An 18313-nucleotide genomic window follows, 5' to 3' on the forward strand; every position below is an offset into this window, starting at 1 on the left:
TGTTAACTTTTCAACCATCAGAATTGCCTAATCACCAGGGATATTGATTGATATTGCTATGGTAATAAGGTACTTTCTCACACTTGACACCTAAATTAATTTTTCTCCATGGTGGCCAATATCTTCAGAGCTAGGAATAGACTGTTCAGGCTCCTGAAGCATGACTATGTTGGAGCCTCTACCCTGTAACAGACTATACTAAAAGTCATTCAATTCTATATTCATAGCAGTATCAAATATAAGTGGGCCCTGACAGCTGTGGGGTAATTGAAATTTTCTTAATGTTGCTAAAAAAGTAAGCATTTAATGCAAAACTACAATTGAAAACATCATACTAAGAGGAAAATACCATGTACGCACTGCCTTGCCCGTCAAAAAATAAGGCAGTGGACAAGAAGGCACAGCACCTGTGAGATCCTCAATGTTTCCATAACAAAATTATCTTTCTCAAGGGGAATGATCCTGTTACTGAAACATTAGGGGATCCCAAGTGTGCCTTGCCTCCTTGCCCATTGCTTTATTTCTGTTGTGTGCTGTGGTAAGTATGATTTTATTCCTCTGAGTGTGAGGTTGTTAATTGCACCTTTACATTAAATGCAGTATTTGTGCAAGTACTTCTTTTCTGGTCTGTAGATCATGGTGTTCATTTATACTTTGTGGCTACTGTGGAATGCTGTGGGGGATTATGGATGTTCAATGATCTTTTTATGGTATGGAGCAAAGGCCTATAATACCTCCTTCTCCCAACAGGGGACTTGCTGCCCACTGATGGTATATTTATTCAAGGAAATGACCTGAAAATTGATGAAAGTTCCTTAACTGGAGAGTCCGATCAAGTTCGAAAATCTGTTGATAAAGACCCAATGCTTCTGTCTGGTAAAGAATTGTAATTTCTGTGATTTTCTTTTAATACTATGATAAATATATTATGTAAGTGCTTTCATTGGTTATAGAGATATATCTGAAGTAGACTGTGTCTAAAAGGGAACTTTTACTATTATTTTAAAGAGATGCTGTAGCACTTTAATGCCTATAATAATAGGCATATTTTGTTTTTTCCTGTGCAAATGCATGAAGAGTCATTAAACCCCCTCAATGCCTGTGTACTGTGCCCCCCTCCCAAAATTTTACAGTTGTCTCCACTAGGTATACCTATGTGGTGGATATATTAAAAACCCACCCATATAACATTGAGAGTGAGGTCTAATTTCATGAGATGAAATGAAGATCTGCGTGAGTATTCCTCTCCTAACGCTTGTTAAGGTGCTGATTGTTGATGGTTCATGCGCCCTCTAAAAGTAGCCAAAAGGAAAAGTAGGAGAAAGGAAGACCTTGGGGAAAGGATGGTCAGATAATGTTGACTCCCATAAGTTTAATTATTATGCTAAATATTACCAGGCAATGACACTAATGGCAAAATGCACAAGCTGTAATTAGTTGTAACCAAATAATGATAAAAGCTGTGGTGCGACAGTTACCCACTTTAAGCATTACGGTGTTGCTATAACGGGCCAGTTTTTCTGCAGTGGTGAATTGCGCTGCCAACTTTTCACGTTTTGAGTCAGGCTTTGAAATCAGGTCATCCCCTGCCTGGAGACAAACACATAACTCGTACTTCTATATCCCTCCCAAGCAGGAACGATCCAGTCGTAGCTTTGTACAAACCTCACAGAGCAGCTCATCCAGCCTCAAAATCTTTGAATAACCTTTTTTTTTTACATGGTATGAGGAACCAATTATGAAACCTCAAATGCAGCCAAACAAAATCAAGCTATTTATTAACGATTTATATAACCTAAAAATAAAGCTTCTATTGGTATTTCATATATATAAAATGTGAATTTTTTTTTGTGTGTTGGATTGTAATTAAACAATATTATACGAGTATATTATAATATTAGTATATATTATGACAATAATATTTGATGTAGTCTCTGCCACCCTAAAAACTGTGGACTACAACTCCAAGCATTCTTAAGCCATAATGGTTCATGGGATTAGTAGTCCACAGTTGCTGAAGTTCCACACGGCTGCCTATAATGTATTTGAGGTGACCCGGCGGCTTATGTGTTTTTCCCCTTGCATTTCTCTTTAGGTACCCATGTAATGGAAGGGTCTGGGAGAATGGTAGTCACTGCTGTTGGAGTAAACTCTCAAACCGGAATAATTTTCACCTTATTAGGGGCAAGTGAAGCCGACGATGAAAAGAAGGATAAGAAAGGTAAGTGAATTTTTCAGCCGGGCTCTGAGATTAATTAGTTATAATTGCATAGATTTTTCCAATGTCTGTGGATGGCTTCCCCCACATAAGGTTTTTTAACATTTTTGAAAGTATTCCTGTTGCTTCCCAGTTTATGTAAGGTGATATCCTTTTACTAAAGAACAGTCCATAACACACGTGCAGAGGCATACGAGTAACAACCTATAATTGTTTCCTCCCAAGTTCCATCCAAAGGACAATATGCGTGTATTCCTGCAGCCATTCAACCATGTCACTGCACCAGAAATGCATATTTTTCATAAAACATCTTTCCATTGTTAACACCTTATTTTTATTTTGTTTTAACCATCATCATACAGGTGTGAAAAAGGAGGATGGACCCAAGCTCCCAGGTAGCGTAAGACGTAATACTTTAGGGTTAGATCATTTTGTTTTATGTGCTAGAATCTTGAGAGTTGGTGTGGAGCAAGAGACATTAAAGTTGATAGAAGAAAACAGTTCTTGCAGTTTGAGTGAAATGGACCATTCTCAGTAGATTTTTCAGCAGTAACACTTTTCTGCATTTTTCCCAACTTGTTAACATATACATGGTTTCCCAGATCAATAGAGGCCTGGTCAGTGACATTTGCCACCTAGGCCAGGCCGTTCCATAAAATGTTCATTCTGTTTACAAATATGTTTTTTACACAGATGACCCCCTGATTGATGACATAAATCACTATTTTCGCTTTTCGGCAGGCAGCTATGCTTCTGGATTTCACAAAATTTGAAATCAGGTCATCCCCTGACATGTAATATAGCTGGTACAACAGAAATTGATCACAACCCCGATAAAACTTTACCATAAGAGATATGTTATAAGATATATAAGAATTTAAAATGACAGCATTGAATGTGAACTTTACCAGGCAGTGTTTTTAGTTGTGCAAAAAAAGGCAGTTATCTTTCTTCATTTTCAAAGGTTTATCATAAATTCTGTCATAGATTCATATGTCTATTTACCTCATATTATAAATTTATTTAGGTGCATGCCTGTCTTTTTTGTTATTTTCATACTCTGTTTTGTTTTTCAAATGTCGCACAGTCGCCTCCACCCATCCATCCTCTCACGCTCCAGCAGCTACAGATGGTGCCACAGGGGCAAATGCCATTGATAATGCAAATGCCAGCTTAGTGAATGGTATGTTAACCAAATGTGGCTTTTCCCACAATGCACTGCTGTCACATGTATTAAGCACCCATTTTGGAAAAAAATATTCTTCATATTATTACTCTATTTCTTTTAAGAGTACATATATAAGGGTGAAGTTTAATTGTTTAGGTTGGAAAATTATAGGTAAGTTATGTACTTGATTACATTTTGATGCCTTGTTTTATAAAAATGAAGACCCTTAATAGTAAAACTGAAAACATTCAAAGTACTTCTAGTATGTTCACTCATATCTAGTCTATTTAACATATTATAAATAAGTATCAGTAAAGAGAGCAGCAAAAACAAAGTTTCAAAGACGCAAAAACGATGTAACATAATGGCAGGAGGTGGTGTGGAGGTTAGTCTTCCTCTTTGAGGCTGTCAATAATTAAGTCGTTTTTAAGCAAGGTGAGGATCAACCTGCAACAGTCTCAGAAAGTGATCTGTTCCCTACCCAGAATCAGGCAGTTCCTAGCAAACCACAAAGCATCCTTAACAAAACACATTAGACGCCATGCTTCTTCAATGTCACCCTATGTGTGAGTTCCTGGGAAAACTCCATACAGAACAGATAGGTAGGAGGGTATTTGAGTTCATTGTCCAGGGATCCCAGCAAAGCCTGTGCCAGAACAAATGTAGGGAAGTCTTCACTGTGGGTTGGGTCTATCCACCCCGTTCCTTAGCACATATGAGGTACATGCAGCAAGGGGCAGACTAGGCGCCAGATTTTAATGCAGAGACACCCTAGTGTGATCCTGCTATTCGTGATTGCTATTTCGGTTCCTGAAGTTTTGATTACTGGCTTGTTTGACCACCCTCTGCCTTATGATCTTGTACCATGCTGACCTTATCTGTATGCCATACATAACTACACGCTCTGTGTGCCGACCTTGCCTTCATCTGACTACCTGTTTAGTGTACTGGCTAACTACCTGCTCTGCAAACTTGGCCTGCCTTCCCGTGGCACCTGTCTTGGCATTTACCTGCAGCATTACCTATACAGGTATCTGGCAACTCATGTAGTGCATTGCTACTCACACTCGAGACTATTTATATCTGCTTATACCAGAGCCTCCTCACTGTTGGGATCAACAAAGTCCCGCAACCCTTTGCCAGGTGTTTCAGGGTAAGGAACTCCTGTGGTGAGCTCTCCTGGGTCACAGCAGTCATAGCTACATGCAAAAATGTTCTTAGGACAAAGCCTCCCTGGGTGGCCATCCACGCAATGTCCTTGTGCCTGATTGATGCCATGTTAGTCCAAACAGTCTCTGCTGTGTCATTAGGGAGCCCTACAATCTGTTTCATGATGTCATTGGCTCTGATGAGCATATTGATCAGGTCACCACAACTATGGATTTACTCTCTCCAGTTGGTTTTCCTTCACAAACCTGATAATATCCACGAAAAAAAACAGTGTTTACCCCTGTCGAAGGCCAGTGTTTATAATGATGAAATGTGTGGTGGGAACACTTTCTCTTTGTTTTAGGAACGGGAGGGTCAGTGTAGAATGCAATCCTTTCCATCTCTGCCAAACCAAACCCCAAGGGTTTTGATGAAGTCTTAAACAGTGGTGAATGGCAGCGAGTTTACGCCTGAAGCTTTGCCAAATTCCTCACACATCTGGATTAGTGCAGAGACTGACTGGGGATCTGCACAGAAGACGTTCACGTCATCCATGTAGAGATAGGTGTTTATCTCTGTAAACTACATCTAGTGTATGTTCTGTCTGTCAAGCCAACAAACAAATCAGGTGTTAACATAACCTTAACCCCTTAATGACAAAGCCCGTATATGTACGGGCTCATAATGCATTGTTTTCAATGGGTTTAGGGACCGCCCATTGTCCTTAAGGGGTTAAGGAGGCACTGTCATATCTTTAATATTAATAATTTTAAGTACTGAGGCAGACTTAGCAGCTTCTTAAAGTTTCATGGATTGGCTGCTGTCATGATTAAGACAGGCAGATGATCCATTCTCAAAGACTTCTTATGAATCTACCCCACCCCCTTAAAACTCTGGCAAGTCACTGGCCTTTGGGGATAAAGATAGGCAGGATAAATAAGATCTGACAATTGTAATGGTAAACTGAATGCTGCATTACACAGGCTTATACAGTTCAGCAAAATGCCCTCTACCGACAGAACGTATTATTATTCCTTACTCATTTCTATCTGAATAATAATAAAAGTGGGCATTTCAGTATAAATTAGGGTAATTAAGTCTGATAGTATACATTAACAATTCAGCTTGTTAAACTTAGTATATAAAATAAGACAGAGATTGTTTATCGTAATTAGAATAAAGTATTTCTCAAACAAATGTTGAGTTGAGATTACATATCTATACATTTGATACCTATTTAAAGAATGTAAATATATATGTGAATATGTTTTATAACTAATATATAAAAGTAACTGCTTATTTTATTATTTAATGTGTGCTCTCTTGAAACTAAATCAATAACTCAATGTACAGCTACCAAAATCCATACTGACTTAATGCTAGGGCGTAACATAAGACTAAATCTTAAAACTAATTTTCAGTGCTGAAGCTATGGCTTACATGCAATGTAAGCTATATTTTCACCTATTAAGTTACTGAATTGGTAGAAAATGCTTACAAAAACAAACTGGAGGCACCTTATTTTAAATATGTCTGATGTTTTATAACAGCATTACTCTGGCAACTGAAGAAATCAGACAAGTCAATCTATAAACATGATATTACCAGTGCTATTCGAGGGAAAAACATTTTTCCCATCAGTTACATTGATCTATTGTCAAATGTATGTACAGTTCTTGTGAATCTCCCTTTAATCAAGACATACACTACATGGCCAAAAGTATTGGGACGTCTGACAATTACACCAACAGGGACTTTTATGACATTGCATTCTAAATACATAGACCTTAATATATAGTTGGTCCCCCATTTGCAGCTATAACAGCTTCCATTAGGAAGGCTTTTTACAAGATTGTGTAGCATTTCTGTGGCAACGTTTGTCCGTTCATCCAGTAGAGCATTTTTAAGGTCAGGAACTGGTGTTGGACGACAGCAATTTCTGTTCCAGTTCATCCCAAAGGTGTACAATGGGGTTATAGGTTGGGGCTCTGTGCAGGCCAGTCAAGTTCTTCCACATCAAACCATGTCTTCATGGACCTTGCTCTGGGGCACAGTCATGCAGGAATAAAATAGGGCTTACCCCAAACATCATCCAAAATGTCTTGGTATGCCTTCACTGGAATAAAGGGGCCTGGCCCCACTCCTGAAAAAAACATCCCCATACCATTATCCCTCCTCCAACAAACTGTACAGTTGGCACAATGCAGTCAGGGAAGCATGATTTGTTACTCCACTGAACATGTTTTCACTTCTCTGGAGTCCAGTGGCGGCATGCTTTATACCACTTGATCTGACACTTGGCATTGTACTTGGTGATATGAGGCTTGCGTACATTAAAATGTAATAAAAATAAAAAGACCCCAGTGATGTCACCATAACGTGATAAGGGAAACCATCCAGTTCAAAGTAAAACCAAGTCCTAAAACTGGAATTGGAATCTGGAATGGAAAGAGTTAAAATACTAGCATTTGAAATACCCGGGGGTGTTTAGTTTTTAAAAATATATGGTTTGATAGGTTAATTGAATTGGCTAGTTTCAAAGATGTCCCAAATAGTGCATAGGCGCAAATGGACCGTTTGTCAGTTGCTGAGTACATTTTGGGATGTTACTTGGCCATGACATATACCAGGAACTATAAATTTATACCTTGACAACATTTCAAAGTATAATGTCAGTATCACTGTATATATATATATATATATATATATATATATATATATATATAATGAAAAAGCAGGGAAAAATTTAATAGGGAGTAATTTCCTGTTCATCAAACTGATTTAAAAAATACATTCTGTACAGGTTTCCTTCGGTCTTCATTTTACCAACTGGAAAAAAACGCTTCCCCTATATTCATGAAATATTTTTTCTACTGTGTTGCAATATTCAAATATATGTTAGAAAATGCAAACATATTTGTAAAGTTGTTTGTAAACTAACTTTTGATGGCTTTATGTAATATTTACTGTGGTAAAGTGACAGTATTGATATAAGTCATATATATCATCATTATAACACTTTCTTCAAAGTCGATCATCTGTAGTCTGCTTCAAAAGTAGGTTTGTCCATAACATTTTTTCTAATTTATATTTTTATATAAGAAGATATATTTTCACTTATTTGTGTGATATAATGTCTTTTTTTGTATGGTACCAGTGGTGTTTGTTTTTGCTTTTTTTTAAATTAAGTGTAAAATCTGTAACATTTTCACTTGTTCAATATGTGTAACAAAGACAGACATACTTTGTATATGCATTGTAAACAGTAAGCTATATAAAATACAGAACTTTTTACAGAGAATTCCTTTACAATGTACATCTCCAGCTGAATTTGTTACACATTATATTCCTTGTCTACTTTGTTATTTGATTCATGTGTGCTGTTCTCTGTACGTTCTGATGGTTTACGTTCTGTTTTTTTGTTGTCGGTCAAACTCTTTCATCATGTAGGTAAAATGCAAGATGGGAATGTGGAGATCATCCAGAATAAAGGTAAACCATATCTCCCAATAGTAGTGCAACTTTTTAACTATAGTATATATAGATTTCTAGCTGTGCTAACATAATTACAAAACAGTTTTTTAATGATCAGTTCGATTTCTGAATTGGATCAGCTGACACAACGTTCCATTGGAACACAGGAGTGATGGGAGTGATAAAGGGCCTCTGTACCCGTATGAAGACATTCCGTTACAAAATGAGCCATTTCCTGCTACAATAGTCATTTACAACATTAACATTTCTGATCCATTTGATGTTATTTTAATGGACAAAGTTTGCTTTTCATTCATAAACAAGAACATTTCTAAGTGACCCCAAACTTTTGAACATCCACTTCTCGCCTGTATGTCCTGAGAGACGATATGATCGGGTCTGGTGACGTGCCGCAATCATCCTTCCCCACTGACATTGCTTGCCGAGAAGTGATGTAAATTTCAGACGCGCGGTGTCTGTGAAGGAGGATAATTGCCACATGTCGTGGGACCCGCTTAGATTGCCACTTCATGGGACAGGTGAGAATGCCAGAGTCTTAGAGCCATTGCTGGGGCCTCCTAAGGATGATAGGGCTCAAATTGTGCATTTATATTAGCAACAGTTACAAAGTGGGCTATAATAAAGCACAGCATAAGCTCATGACCTTTTAAGAAACTTGTGTGCAACACCTTGCATTTAGTATTGATTTGCTAAGTGTGGTCCATAGTAGGGACAAAAATGCTCAGGGTGGCAGTCTACAGATTTGTAACAGTCCAAAAAGCAGGTACCTGCGACATTTCATTTTCACAAGTTACATGAATAGTTATTTAAGTGCTAGCAGAAAAACCTTGCAACACGACTTGTTTAAAAACAAACAAGGGAAGCTTAAAAACATATGCCAGCTTTTCAACAAAATTAATGACAGTCCATGTGGCAGATACTATCCGGCAAATGTTACATTTTTAGATCTTTACAAGGAAACAACTACCGGTATTACTATAGAGAGAGTTAATTCCTGTTTGAGAACACATCATTTAATGCATGATTTATATAACCACGAAGATATGCATTATGGTACAAGAAGGACCTTATGGAAAAAAGTAACATAAATCTCGTATTTAATTTGCCCAAACATTACACTACGGTATAATGCACTTTTTTTTAAAGAAAAAAAAATACAATATGCTGGATTTCATGGCATAGTCTAATCTACTACAAGTAATTGAATACAAATCCTATGGTAGATTGTACTATAAAAAAGAAATGAAAAACATATATTGGTCCAGATTCAGAAACTAGGATACAGTATATCACGTTCTTATAGCTTACATGTTTCCATTGCAGTCTGTTGGAGGATTGCTATTCAATTATTTGTGATGGATTTGTATCAGACATTAAGTCTAACTCAATATCTATAAAGCTTATGTATTTTATCTTAGAGCTGATACTACGGTTTAATAATAGTCTACAAACAAGCAAGTTTATTTAAGTAATGAGTGGATGATTACTTGTCTTCATTACTATATATAATTTCTAACAAAACTGAGAATGCTTGTGGTATTGATGAAGTACTGGGAAATAAATATTCAAAGCTTTTGCTTTCTGAACATGGGCAACATAAACTAGAAAAAAATATGTGGGTTACTTTTTCCTCCTGGTTAGACGTTTAATGTTTTGGCTGTTATCAGAATTGTAAATGTCCACAAATGGAGGAAAATACTAAACACTTTGAGAATGTGGTCAGAGGTCATACACATATTGTTTACAACTTGGTTTTGGAGGTTTTCTTTAGCAGGAACAAAAAGCATATGTATATTCATAGTTTTTTTAAAATAAAATTAAAAAATGCTGAATTTCTGACCATTTAGATTAGGCATACTGCCATGTTTTATTAGCAGGAAGTGAAAGGGTGGTTTAGATGTGTCCTCAGGGTAGATCTCACCATGGCTTATAGCATTTGACACCAAGCGACTGACAATGTGTAGTTCTAAGTAATGTTATTCTTATTTGTTATCATGGTATTAGCATTAGTGAACAATGAATGCTTTAACACTAGAAGATATTAAACTATTGTTTTGCAAAGTAAAGGCCTAGTCTTACAAAGCAATTTCTAAAGCTTAGTTCATATAGGGCTTTACAGCCAGGCTCCTCTTGCAACAGAAGGTTTCTGGAGCTGGACCTTCATAATTCAAATTGAAGTGAAAGAGTTAAACCACAGCTCTCCTGTAAACTATACCTTTAATGAATAGACCTACTTGTGTGGTTCACTTTAGGTGGTAATTATGGACAAATGCTGCAGCATCTTGATATTCTCATGGTTGCATTCTGAGTGTTGACAAGTAGACACTATTGTTCAAACAATTCCTGCAGCCTACTTTCCTGTTTTTGTTTGTTCTTCAATGAAGATGATGGCAATCTTATAAAATTACTCTGACATTCATTATTTTTTTCATTCCCCATTCCTGAAATTAAATTATTCTAGTTTCCAAGGATGTGTGGGCAGAATCCTATTTATGTTTGTCTGACCCATTTTTTTTCCACACGAGGGAATAAATTGCGAACAGAATATAAGGGAACGACTTGGAATGTTATAGAACAAATGTTCCTATAACAATAAAAAAACAACAATCCCTTAATGCTTAAAGCTATGTTAAAAGCTTTAATCATACTAGCTACATGCACAGTATTTTAAGATCATATAAACCAACATTTGTGGTCAGAATAATCTGTATAAAGGTCACATTCCTGAAGTTCAAATGGGTAAATTAATGATTTTATTTTGCTTTGACAGCCAAACAGCAGGATGGAGCAGCCGCAATGGAAATGCAGCCATTGAAAAGTGCTGAAGGAGGTGATGGAGAGGACAAGGACAAAAAGAAATCTAATCCCCACAAGAAAGAAAAATCTGTACTGCAGGGCAAGCTGACCAAGCTAGCAGTGCAAATTGGGAAAGCAGGTAAATTGGATTATGTACATCTCCTAATGTTACTAAAAAGAACCTGCTGACCTGAACAATAATAACAATGTTGGAATATAACAGTCTTTACTGGCTGGCGGAGGCTGATGGTATTGTAGGCCACAAACAACTCTAGGGTCGCAGCATGACAAACATTGTTAATAATGGGTGCGTTTTTTTTACCTTCACATTTACTGAGAACCTGCAGAAGAAAATCAGGAAAAAGGATAATACATTTTATATGACCGTGGCCAATATTGTTAATATAGTGCTTATACATTGAACCCTTTAGGAGTAAGGAATGCTTTAATGCTTCAGATTTGTCTGTGCAGAGGTTCTCCATCTTAAAATGTCTGTCTTGTAGACCATTATGGTGCTTGCTAGATTACACTTAATCATAACTGCACCAACAGTATATCTGTTACTACAGCAAAAGAAATGCAAGCATTTCAAGTAAATCTGCAATGTGATATACATTTGGCTGTACATGTGGTGTGACTTTGATACCCACTATGGAACACTCGAAAAAGAACACGGCAGCACGCTTAGGATCAATGTCCTTTGAACAGACGAGACCAAAGTGGACATGTCTGCCAATAATGTATAGCACCACGTTTGGTGAAAACACCTCATACCAACTGTCAAGCACGGTGGTAGTGGGTGATGTTTTGGGCTTGTTTTGTCAAGAGAAGTCCTCTGTATACTAAAGTATTCTAGAGTCAAATGTGAGACTATCTGCCCAAAAGCTAAAGCTTGGCCGAAATTGGGTCATGCAACAGGACAATGGTCCTAAACACCAGTAAATCTACAACAAAATGGCTGAAAAAGAAAAGAATCAAGGTGTTGCAATGGCCTCAGTCAAAGTCCAGACCTGAACCCAAATGAAATACTGTGGTGGGACCTCTAGAGAGCTGTGCATAAACAAATGCCCGCAAAACCTCAATAAAATGTAAAGAAAAGTGGGCCAAGCATCCTCCACAACGATGAGAGACCGATACAGAAAGCGATTACTTTAAGTTATTGCTGCTTTAGGTGTTTCTACAAGCTGTTGAATCATAAGGTGTACTTAGTTTTTCACACATGGCTTCTCTATTTTGGCTTTATTTTTGTTGAGTAAATCATGATACAGTGTAATATGTCATGTGTTGCTATTTATCTGAGGTTGTATTTAACTAAATTTTAGACCTGCTAAGGAATGGATGATGGTTTTTATGTCCTGATATGTAAACCCATGGAATTCAAAGAGGGTGTACTTTCTTTTTCACATGACTGTATATGTAAACGCACATGTAAAACCATTTAGTGTACTAAAACTTTCAAGAACTTAAAAAATGACAGTATTGCTTTAAAATAACAAATACATTTAACAAACTAATACAATTAAAAGTACAAAACATGGAAAAGCAATTTTTCTAGAAATTTCTTCCACTCTCATTGTACTGACAATAATGTAAAATGTGTTCTGTGGCACTTATAAATTTGTTGTTCTCCAGGTTTGGTTATGTCTGCAATCACTGTCATCATCTTGGTTCTTTATTTCGCTATTGATACATTTGTGGTGCAAAAAAAGCAGTGGATGCCAGAGTGCACGCCCATCTACATTCAGTACTTTGTTAAGTTTTTTATCATCGGTGTAACGGTGTTGGTGGTAGCTGTACCTGAAGGACTTCCTTTGGCTGTCACAATCTCTCTGGCTTACTCTGTAAAAGTAAGTATTTGTGTGTCATTGGATGAATTACAAGTTAACTCTACTATATATTAGTGTGTACATTTGATCAGTAACATTTCTTTTGCTCTAATATATAGACGTGGGGAATAAATCTTTAACAGGACAAATTTTCTGAAAACACAGCAAAGTTGCTATGTGTTTTTGTTGAGCAGCCTTTATTGATTATATATATATATATATATAAACATACTGTATATGTATTTGTGTTCAAGTAGCGCTTATCACTTACACAACTGTTACATTTTCTAAAAAGGAGTATATCACATGCACCTCCTGCATTAAAAAAAGATGGCGGCAAATGCATATAGAGGATTTGGCAGAACCCCCCCACCCTCAAGAGTTTGCTAAAGCAACATCATGAAAGTTCAAAGGGACCACACAGCCATCATGTGCACTAAAGTGTATATAATGACTGGAATTTCCTAATTTCTACCTTTTTTGTTTGCAAGAATGATAATTAAAAGATTGTTATTATTTTAACCCTGGCATTTTTATCTTCTAAAATTGTGTAAATCAGTTTGGTTGACAAGAGGACTGCTGGTGTATGCAAAAGATCAAAATTAAAGGAAAAATAAATTGTGTCATCTATTCTTTCAGAAAATGATGAAGGATAACAACCTAGTAAGGCACTTAGATGCCTGCGAAACGATGGGGAATGCAACCGCGATATGCTCTGACAAGACTGGCACACTGACCACCAATCGTATGACTGTGGTGCAAGCCTTTGTGGGAGATGCCCACTATAAGGAAATCCCAGACCCTGACACTCTTCCTGCTAAAACATTAGATATTCTGGTGCAAGCTATTGGTATCAACAGTGCGTACACCTCCAAAGTCTTGGTAAGAAATGCCATAGAGTTCCCTGGGATAGAAATTCTTCAAGGTATTCTGTTCATCATGTGATTACCTCTAAGACTATTATTGGTATATACTTTATAACTTGTGAGAATCATATATGTATAGACAATACATATGAGTGACTAATAAGAATAAGAATAATCCATTATTTGCTTACCTGTGTGTTAACATGCATGGGACCGGTGATGGAAGAGAGAAGGATCCGCAGAAATGAACTATCCGATCCCTGCCTATGAGAAGGGACTGCTGAATGGATCCTGCAGCATAGTGCAGAATAGGGTTCCTAACATGCTGGCAGCTCATATGTAGATCAGTCACAACTCAACACAAGTTTCTTTGGATGGTCACATGACATTTTTGGGAGTGTGAAAATAGTACAAAAAGATGAACGTTTGCATACATCCACTGGTGTAACTGCAGGATTGCAGCGGGACCCGTGCTTCTAGGGAGCCCGGTGTGACCCCTGCGATCCTTTGTTCCTGTTTTTTCGTACCAATTCAAAATAGTTTACAAAGGGTCCTTCCGACTTGGACCACACCAATGTGGATGTGTTATTGTATGTGTGTGTGAGCATGTATGTGTAAGTGGGGTGAGATGGAGTGTGTGTTAGTGAGGATGAGTGTGTAATTTGTGTGTTTACATGTATGTTGGGGGGCAAGGGACAAAGAAGGCACAGACAAGTTGTTTGGGGACAATGATGGCACAGACTAGCTGTTGAAGTTGGGGAGCCCCATGACAATTTTTACACCAGGTCTCATGGCCCTGCATATGTCACATGTATATAAATGAGGTATCAGTAAGAAGGGTGTCTAAAAGCCTCAGGTCACTCCAGGGAAAATTTTCTATCCTGAATCTGTGGATCTGCACTCCAAGACCCCTCAACAATAAATGCAAAACAAACCCATAAAATTGACGTTTCAATTTTAACTCTGCTACATGCAAAAACATAACATACTATGTCATATGGGATGTTCCCGAAATCGGGACAAATACCTAAATATATTTATATATATTTAGTTTGATCCGCACTGTTAAAACTGTCATTTTTTTCAGAATTTTTCCCATTTCTAAATACTTGGTTTATCTATATAAGTGTAAGAAAACTGCTCATCACTGCCTGGAGCAGCAATATGGCAGGAACTGCCTGCTTTAAAAAAGCTTAGGTAATTAACGATGACCTCCTAAGCTCAGTTGTGTTGCCGAAATGCCTCAATATCATTCATTGATACTGAAAACCCATCCCAGTAGGAACACAAGTGCTATAGAGAGATGTTGCCTCACGCAATGGTGGACCCTCCTGAGAACTTTGAGTTCCCCTTGCAGGCTAAATACAGGTACTGCACATGGTTAAATGAGTTAGGTTTTGAAGAACTAGGCCAGTCCTTCTCATCCAATGACAGTGCCTAACCTCACAAATGCTCTGCTGGGTGAATGCACAAAAATTACCACAGGAACTCTCCAGAATCTTGTGGATAGCCTTCCCAGAACAGTGGAAGCTGTTATAGCTTCCTGGGGTGACTACATACATGCAACTACATATTAATGTCAATGTATTTAGAATGCAATGTCATAAAAGCCCCTGTTGGTGTAATGGTTTGGTGTCCCAATACTTTTGCCCATATAGTATATAATTTGTGTGGGTACAGCAAATGAGAGAGAAAAAAATTACAGCTAAATAAAAACAATGCAACAATGTTAAAGCAGCCATTGTTACAAAGGGTACAAAAAACAGCTCCGTCCTTCAGGACCCTAGACATTACTAGATGGTTAAACAAAACTGAATTTTACAAAATAATTATGTATGGAATAAGTGGAGAAAAGGGTCATGTTACTGCCCTTTGCATCCTGTCTTTAGCACTGGTCAGCCCTTTATAATTCATGGCTTATTGAAGTGAAAGCTTCTTCAATGAATAATTAAAAAATGAAGAAATACAAGAGTCGATACTTTGTGAGGCTGAATGTTAACCAGCTCCTTCCTAAAAAGACTGCATGCAACTCAATCAGCCATCTGTAAATTGTACTAATTAGAGTTGGTATACCAATGTAAAAGACTCCACAACCTTGTCTTCTGAAACAACACATATGATGATTGAACATCTTGAAAGTAAACCATGAGGTTTTTCTTACTGTTAATGAAACTGGATATTCATTGGATATAGTCTTGTCAGTTACTTTAGACTAACTCAAAATTCTAAAGGTCTTTTATAGGCTTCTATCAACTATTTCTACCTGCCTCTAGTTCTCCAAATTGATTACATCCCATAATATCTACCAGCTCTTCCTTTTGGGTTGTTTATGTTTCGGTTTTGGTGGGGTGACTTGTAAAACTCTTGTTGGGCTGAGGAAAAAAAGGATACCAAAAAGTCCCATAGTAGACTTGCATTATGTTATAAGGAGAATTCCATATTTAATGTGCCAAAGCTAGTTACAAAAGAGTGACCTTACCAATCTGCCATTAACATTATTAAATATTTGAAATTAGAACATACAGATGGCAGAGCCCTAAACACAATCCTAGACTCACACATAATGTAAGGGTGTATAGAATGCTAGCTGATGACAGGTAGATAATTGAAACAGATACACCAGAAAAGGGGGCAGATTTTTAAACAATATATATCAATTTCAGAAATGACCATTATCACAGATAGATTAAAAAAAACCACTCTTTTAAATAATGCAATATGTTGGTCTGCAATTTTACCACAAACAATGAGTTAATAAAATCTGAAATCTTTTTTAATAATGTACCCCATAAAATGTATATTTACCCTTTTGTTAGCTGGTCTCCTTTTTCTCCTAGCCTCCAGAAAAAGAAGGAGGCCTTCCACGACAAGTTGGGAACAAAACAGAATGTGGTTTATTGGGATTTGTCTTGGACCTGAAAAGGGATTACCAGACAATAAGGAATCAGATCCCAGAGGAGAAACTTTATAAAGTCTACACCTTTAACTCTGTCAGAAAGTCAATGAGCACAGTGATTAAACTTGAAGATGGCAGTTACCGAATGTTTAGTAAAGGTGCCTCTGAGATTATTCTAAAAAAGTAAGTCCAACTTTATGTATTACCAGCAATTGTGTCAAATGTATTTGACTCATCAGGTTCTGTCAGTAAAAGGAGAGTTAACAGCAAAGTTATGGTTTCTGTTTCATTATTTCACTATTCATTATGAAGGGCTAAGAATGACAGTCTTCTCTGGCTACAAGGCCTGAGCTTGTCCTGTATAATGCATATTACATTGACGTCTTTTTACTAAAGGATGAATTGGCAAAAATTCACTAAAGCCAACTGTGTCTCCTGTACCTGCCATGTGTGCTGGAGAGTGTTATTTAAAAAAAAATCATAAGTAACCCTGGAAGGGGGTCCATCCAAGCACACTTTATGTTGTCACTTGTAATTTAAATTAAAGAAAGAAAAAAAGGATTCACTCACCTTCTAAGGGCCCAATCCAGCTATGATTCACAAAGCCTTCACTCCTCCATTTTCAGCTCATTTAAAGAAACCATAGACCTGCCAGAGAAACACTTGTCGCTGGCAATGGATTGAAAAATAGCTGTGGGGGTAATGTCCGTCGTAGGCACAACTTGCATTTTAACATCCTTCATTGCACCAGGACCAGGATGGGAGTGAAGGAGAGGCATAGCTTGGGGGTTGTGCCTCCCAAAAGGGAGATTTTTATAATATTAACCACTGGTATAGTTTATTTTATTTATTACTTTTCTTGTAAATGTGTATTGCGAGGGGGATAGTTTGATTCAGGCAAGCATGGCAGATTGAACTTGCATGTCCTCACACATAACTGGCAACATTTAAAGTCGCGTGCCATCGCAAATAAGTCATAGATTACTGAATCTGTGAGTTGTCTCGCTACTGCTAGCATGTGAGCAACTGGAGTCAAGTCCTAGAGAGTACCTTTTTAGCAAATGTTAAAAGGACTTCCCAGTCCTCCCATATCATATATTTTGCAGTTTAATATACTTAATAAGCTTGTGCTATGTTTTTCCATCTTAAATAGGTAGCACGTATCCTGGGATTTGATATTTATCCATGCTAATCAAATGGTTCTTCATCGAAGGCTGCTTGATTCTAGCTGCCTTGGAAGGAGACCTCAGTTTTTCTGATGTAAAGTATTTTTAAATCAAGGTACTGTGCTTGTTGGAAAAAAAGCAAGCACAAACTGTTTTCTATAGCTGAATTTAATCATTCTGAAATATGTATAAGCAGTAGCACGAGTTTTAAGATGATTTAATAATATCCTTCTCATTCTTTTAGGTGTTCTAAAATATTGAATGGTGCAGGAGAACCACGTATCTTCAAGCCTAGAGACCGGGATGAGATGGTAAAGAAAGTTATTGAGCCCATGGCCTGTGATGGGCTGAGGACAATCTGTATTGGTTACCGGGATTTCAGCAATAACCCTGAACCCGACTGGGACAATGAGAATGAAATTTTGACCGATCTGACCTGCATTGCTGTAGTTGGTATTGAAGATCCAGTTAGACCAGAGGTACAGTGTGTTCGCGACATATATGAATAACAGCTTTCCATGTAACATAGCAACTGCAATGTTTTAGCAACCCTGTGAGGGCGTGATACGCACTAAACTTTCATATGCTCCCCAACAAATTAATGTGAAGTGAGAATAGTTATTCTGCTATTTAGAACAGACCACATTTCCTTTTATTAAATAAATGTATGGTCACCTAGTTATTAGGACATTGACATTTGTATTATTTCAGTTTGTGCACAAAATGATGCTTG

At 37.3% G+C, this 18313-nt stretch overlaps 1 protein-coding gene across 6 annotated transcripts in view; it reads left to right on the forward strand.

The window, feature by feature from the left end:
• The window catches only part of ATP2B2 (ATPase plasma membrane Ca2+ transporting 2), a 121428-nt gene that overhangs the window by 84851 nt on the left and 18264 nt on the right, over window positions 1-18313 (forward strand). For 3 of the 6 annotated variants that reach the window (XM_053470174.1, XM_053470169.1, XM_053470172.1), the window contains exons 5-14: window positions 751-876; window positions 2096-2221; window positions 2581-2613; window positions 3306-3401; window positions 7986-8027; window positions 10801-10965; window positions 12459-12673; window positions 13292-13534; window positions 16356-16597; window positions 17825-18059. In XM_053470174.1, coding sequence (XP_053326149.1) covers window positions 751-876; window positions 2096-2221; window positions 2581-2613; window positions 3306-3401; window positions 7986-8027; window positions 10801-10965; window positions 12459-12673; window positions 13292-13534; window positions 16356-16597; window positions 17825-18059 — 1523 coding nt within the window. The remainder of the gene's footprint in view (window positions 1-750; window positions 877-2095; window positions 2222-2580; window positions 2614-3305; window positions 3402-7985; window positions 8028-10800; window positions 10966-12458; window positions 12674-13291; window positions 13535-16355; window positions 16598-17824; window positions 18060-18313) is intronic. The other 3 variants (XM_053470170.1, XM_053470171.1, XM_053470173.1) reach the window with 3 other exon arrangements.

This window comes from Spea bombifrons, chromosome 6 (assembly GCF_027358695.1).
Source record: "Spea bombifrons isolate aSpeBom1 chromosome 6, aSpeBom1.2.pri, whole genome shotgun sequence".
NCBI lineage: Eukaryota > Metazoa > Chordata > Amphibia > Anura > Pelobatidae > Spea > Spea bombifrons.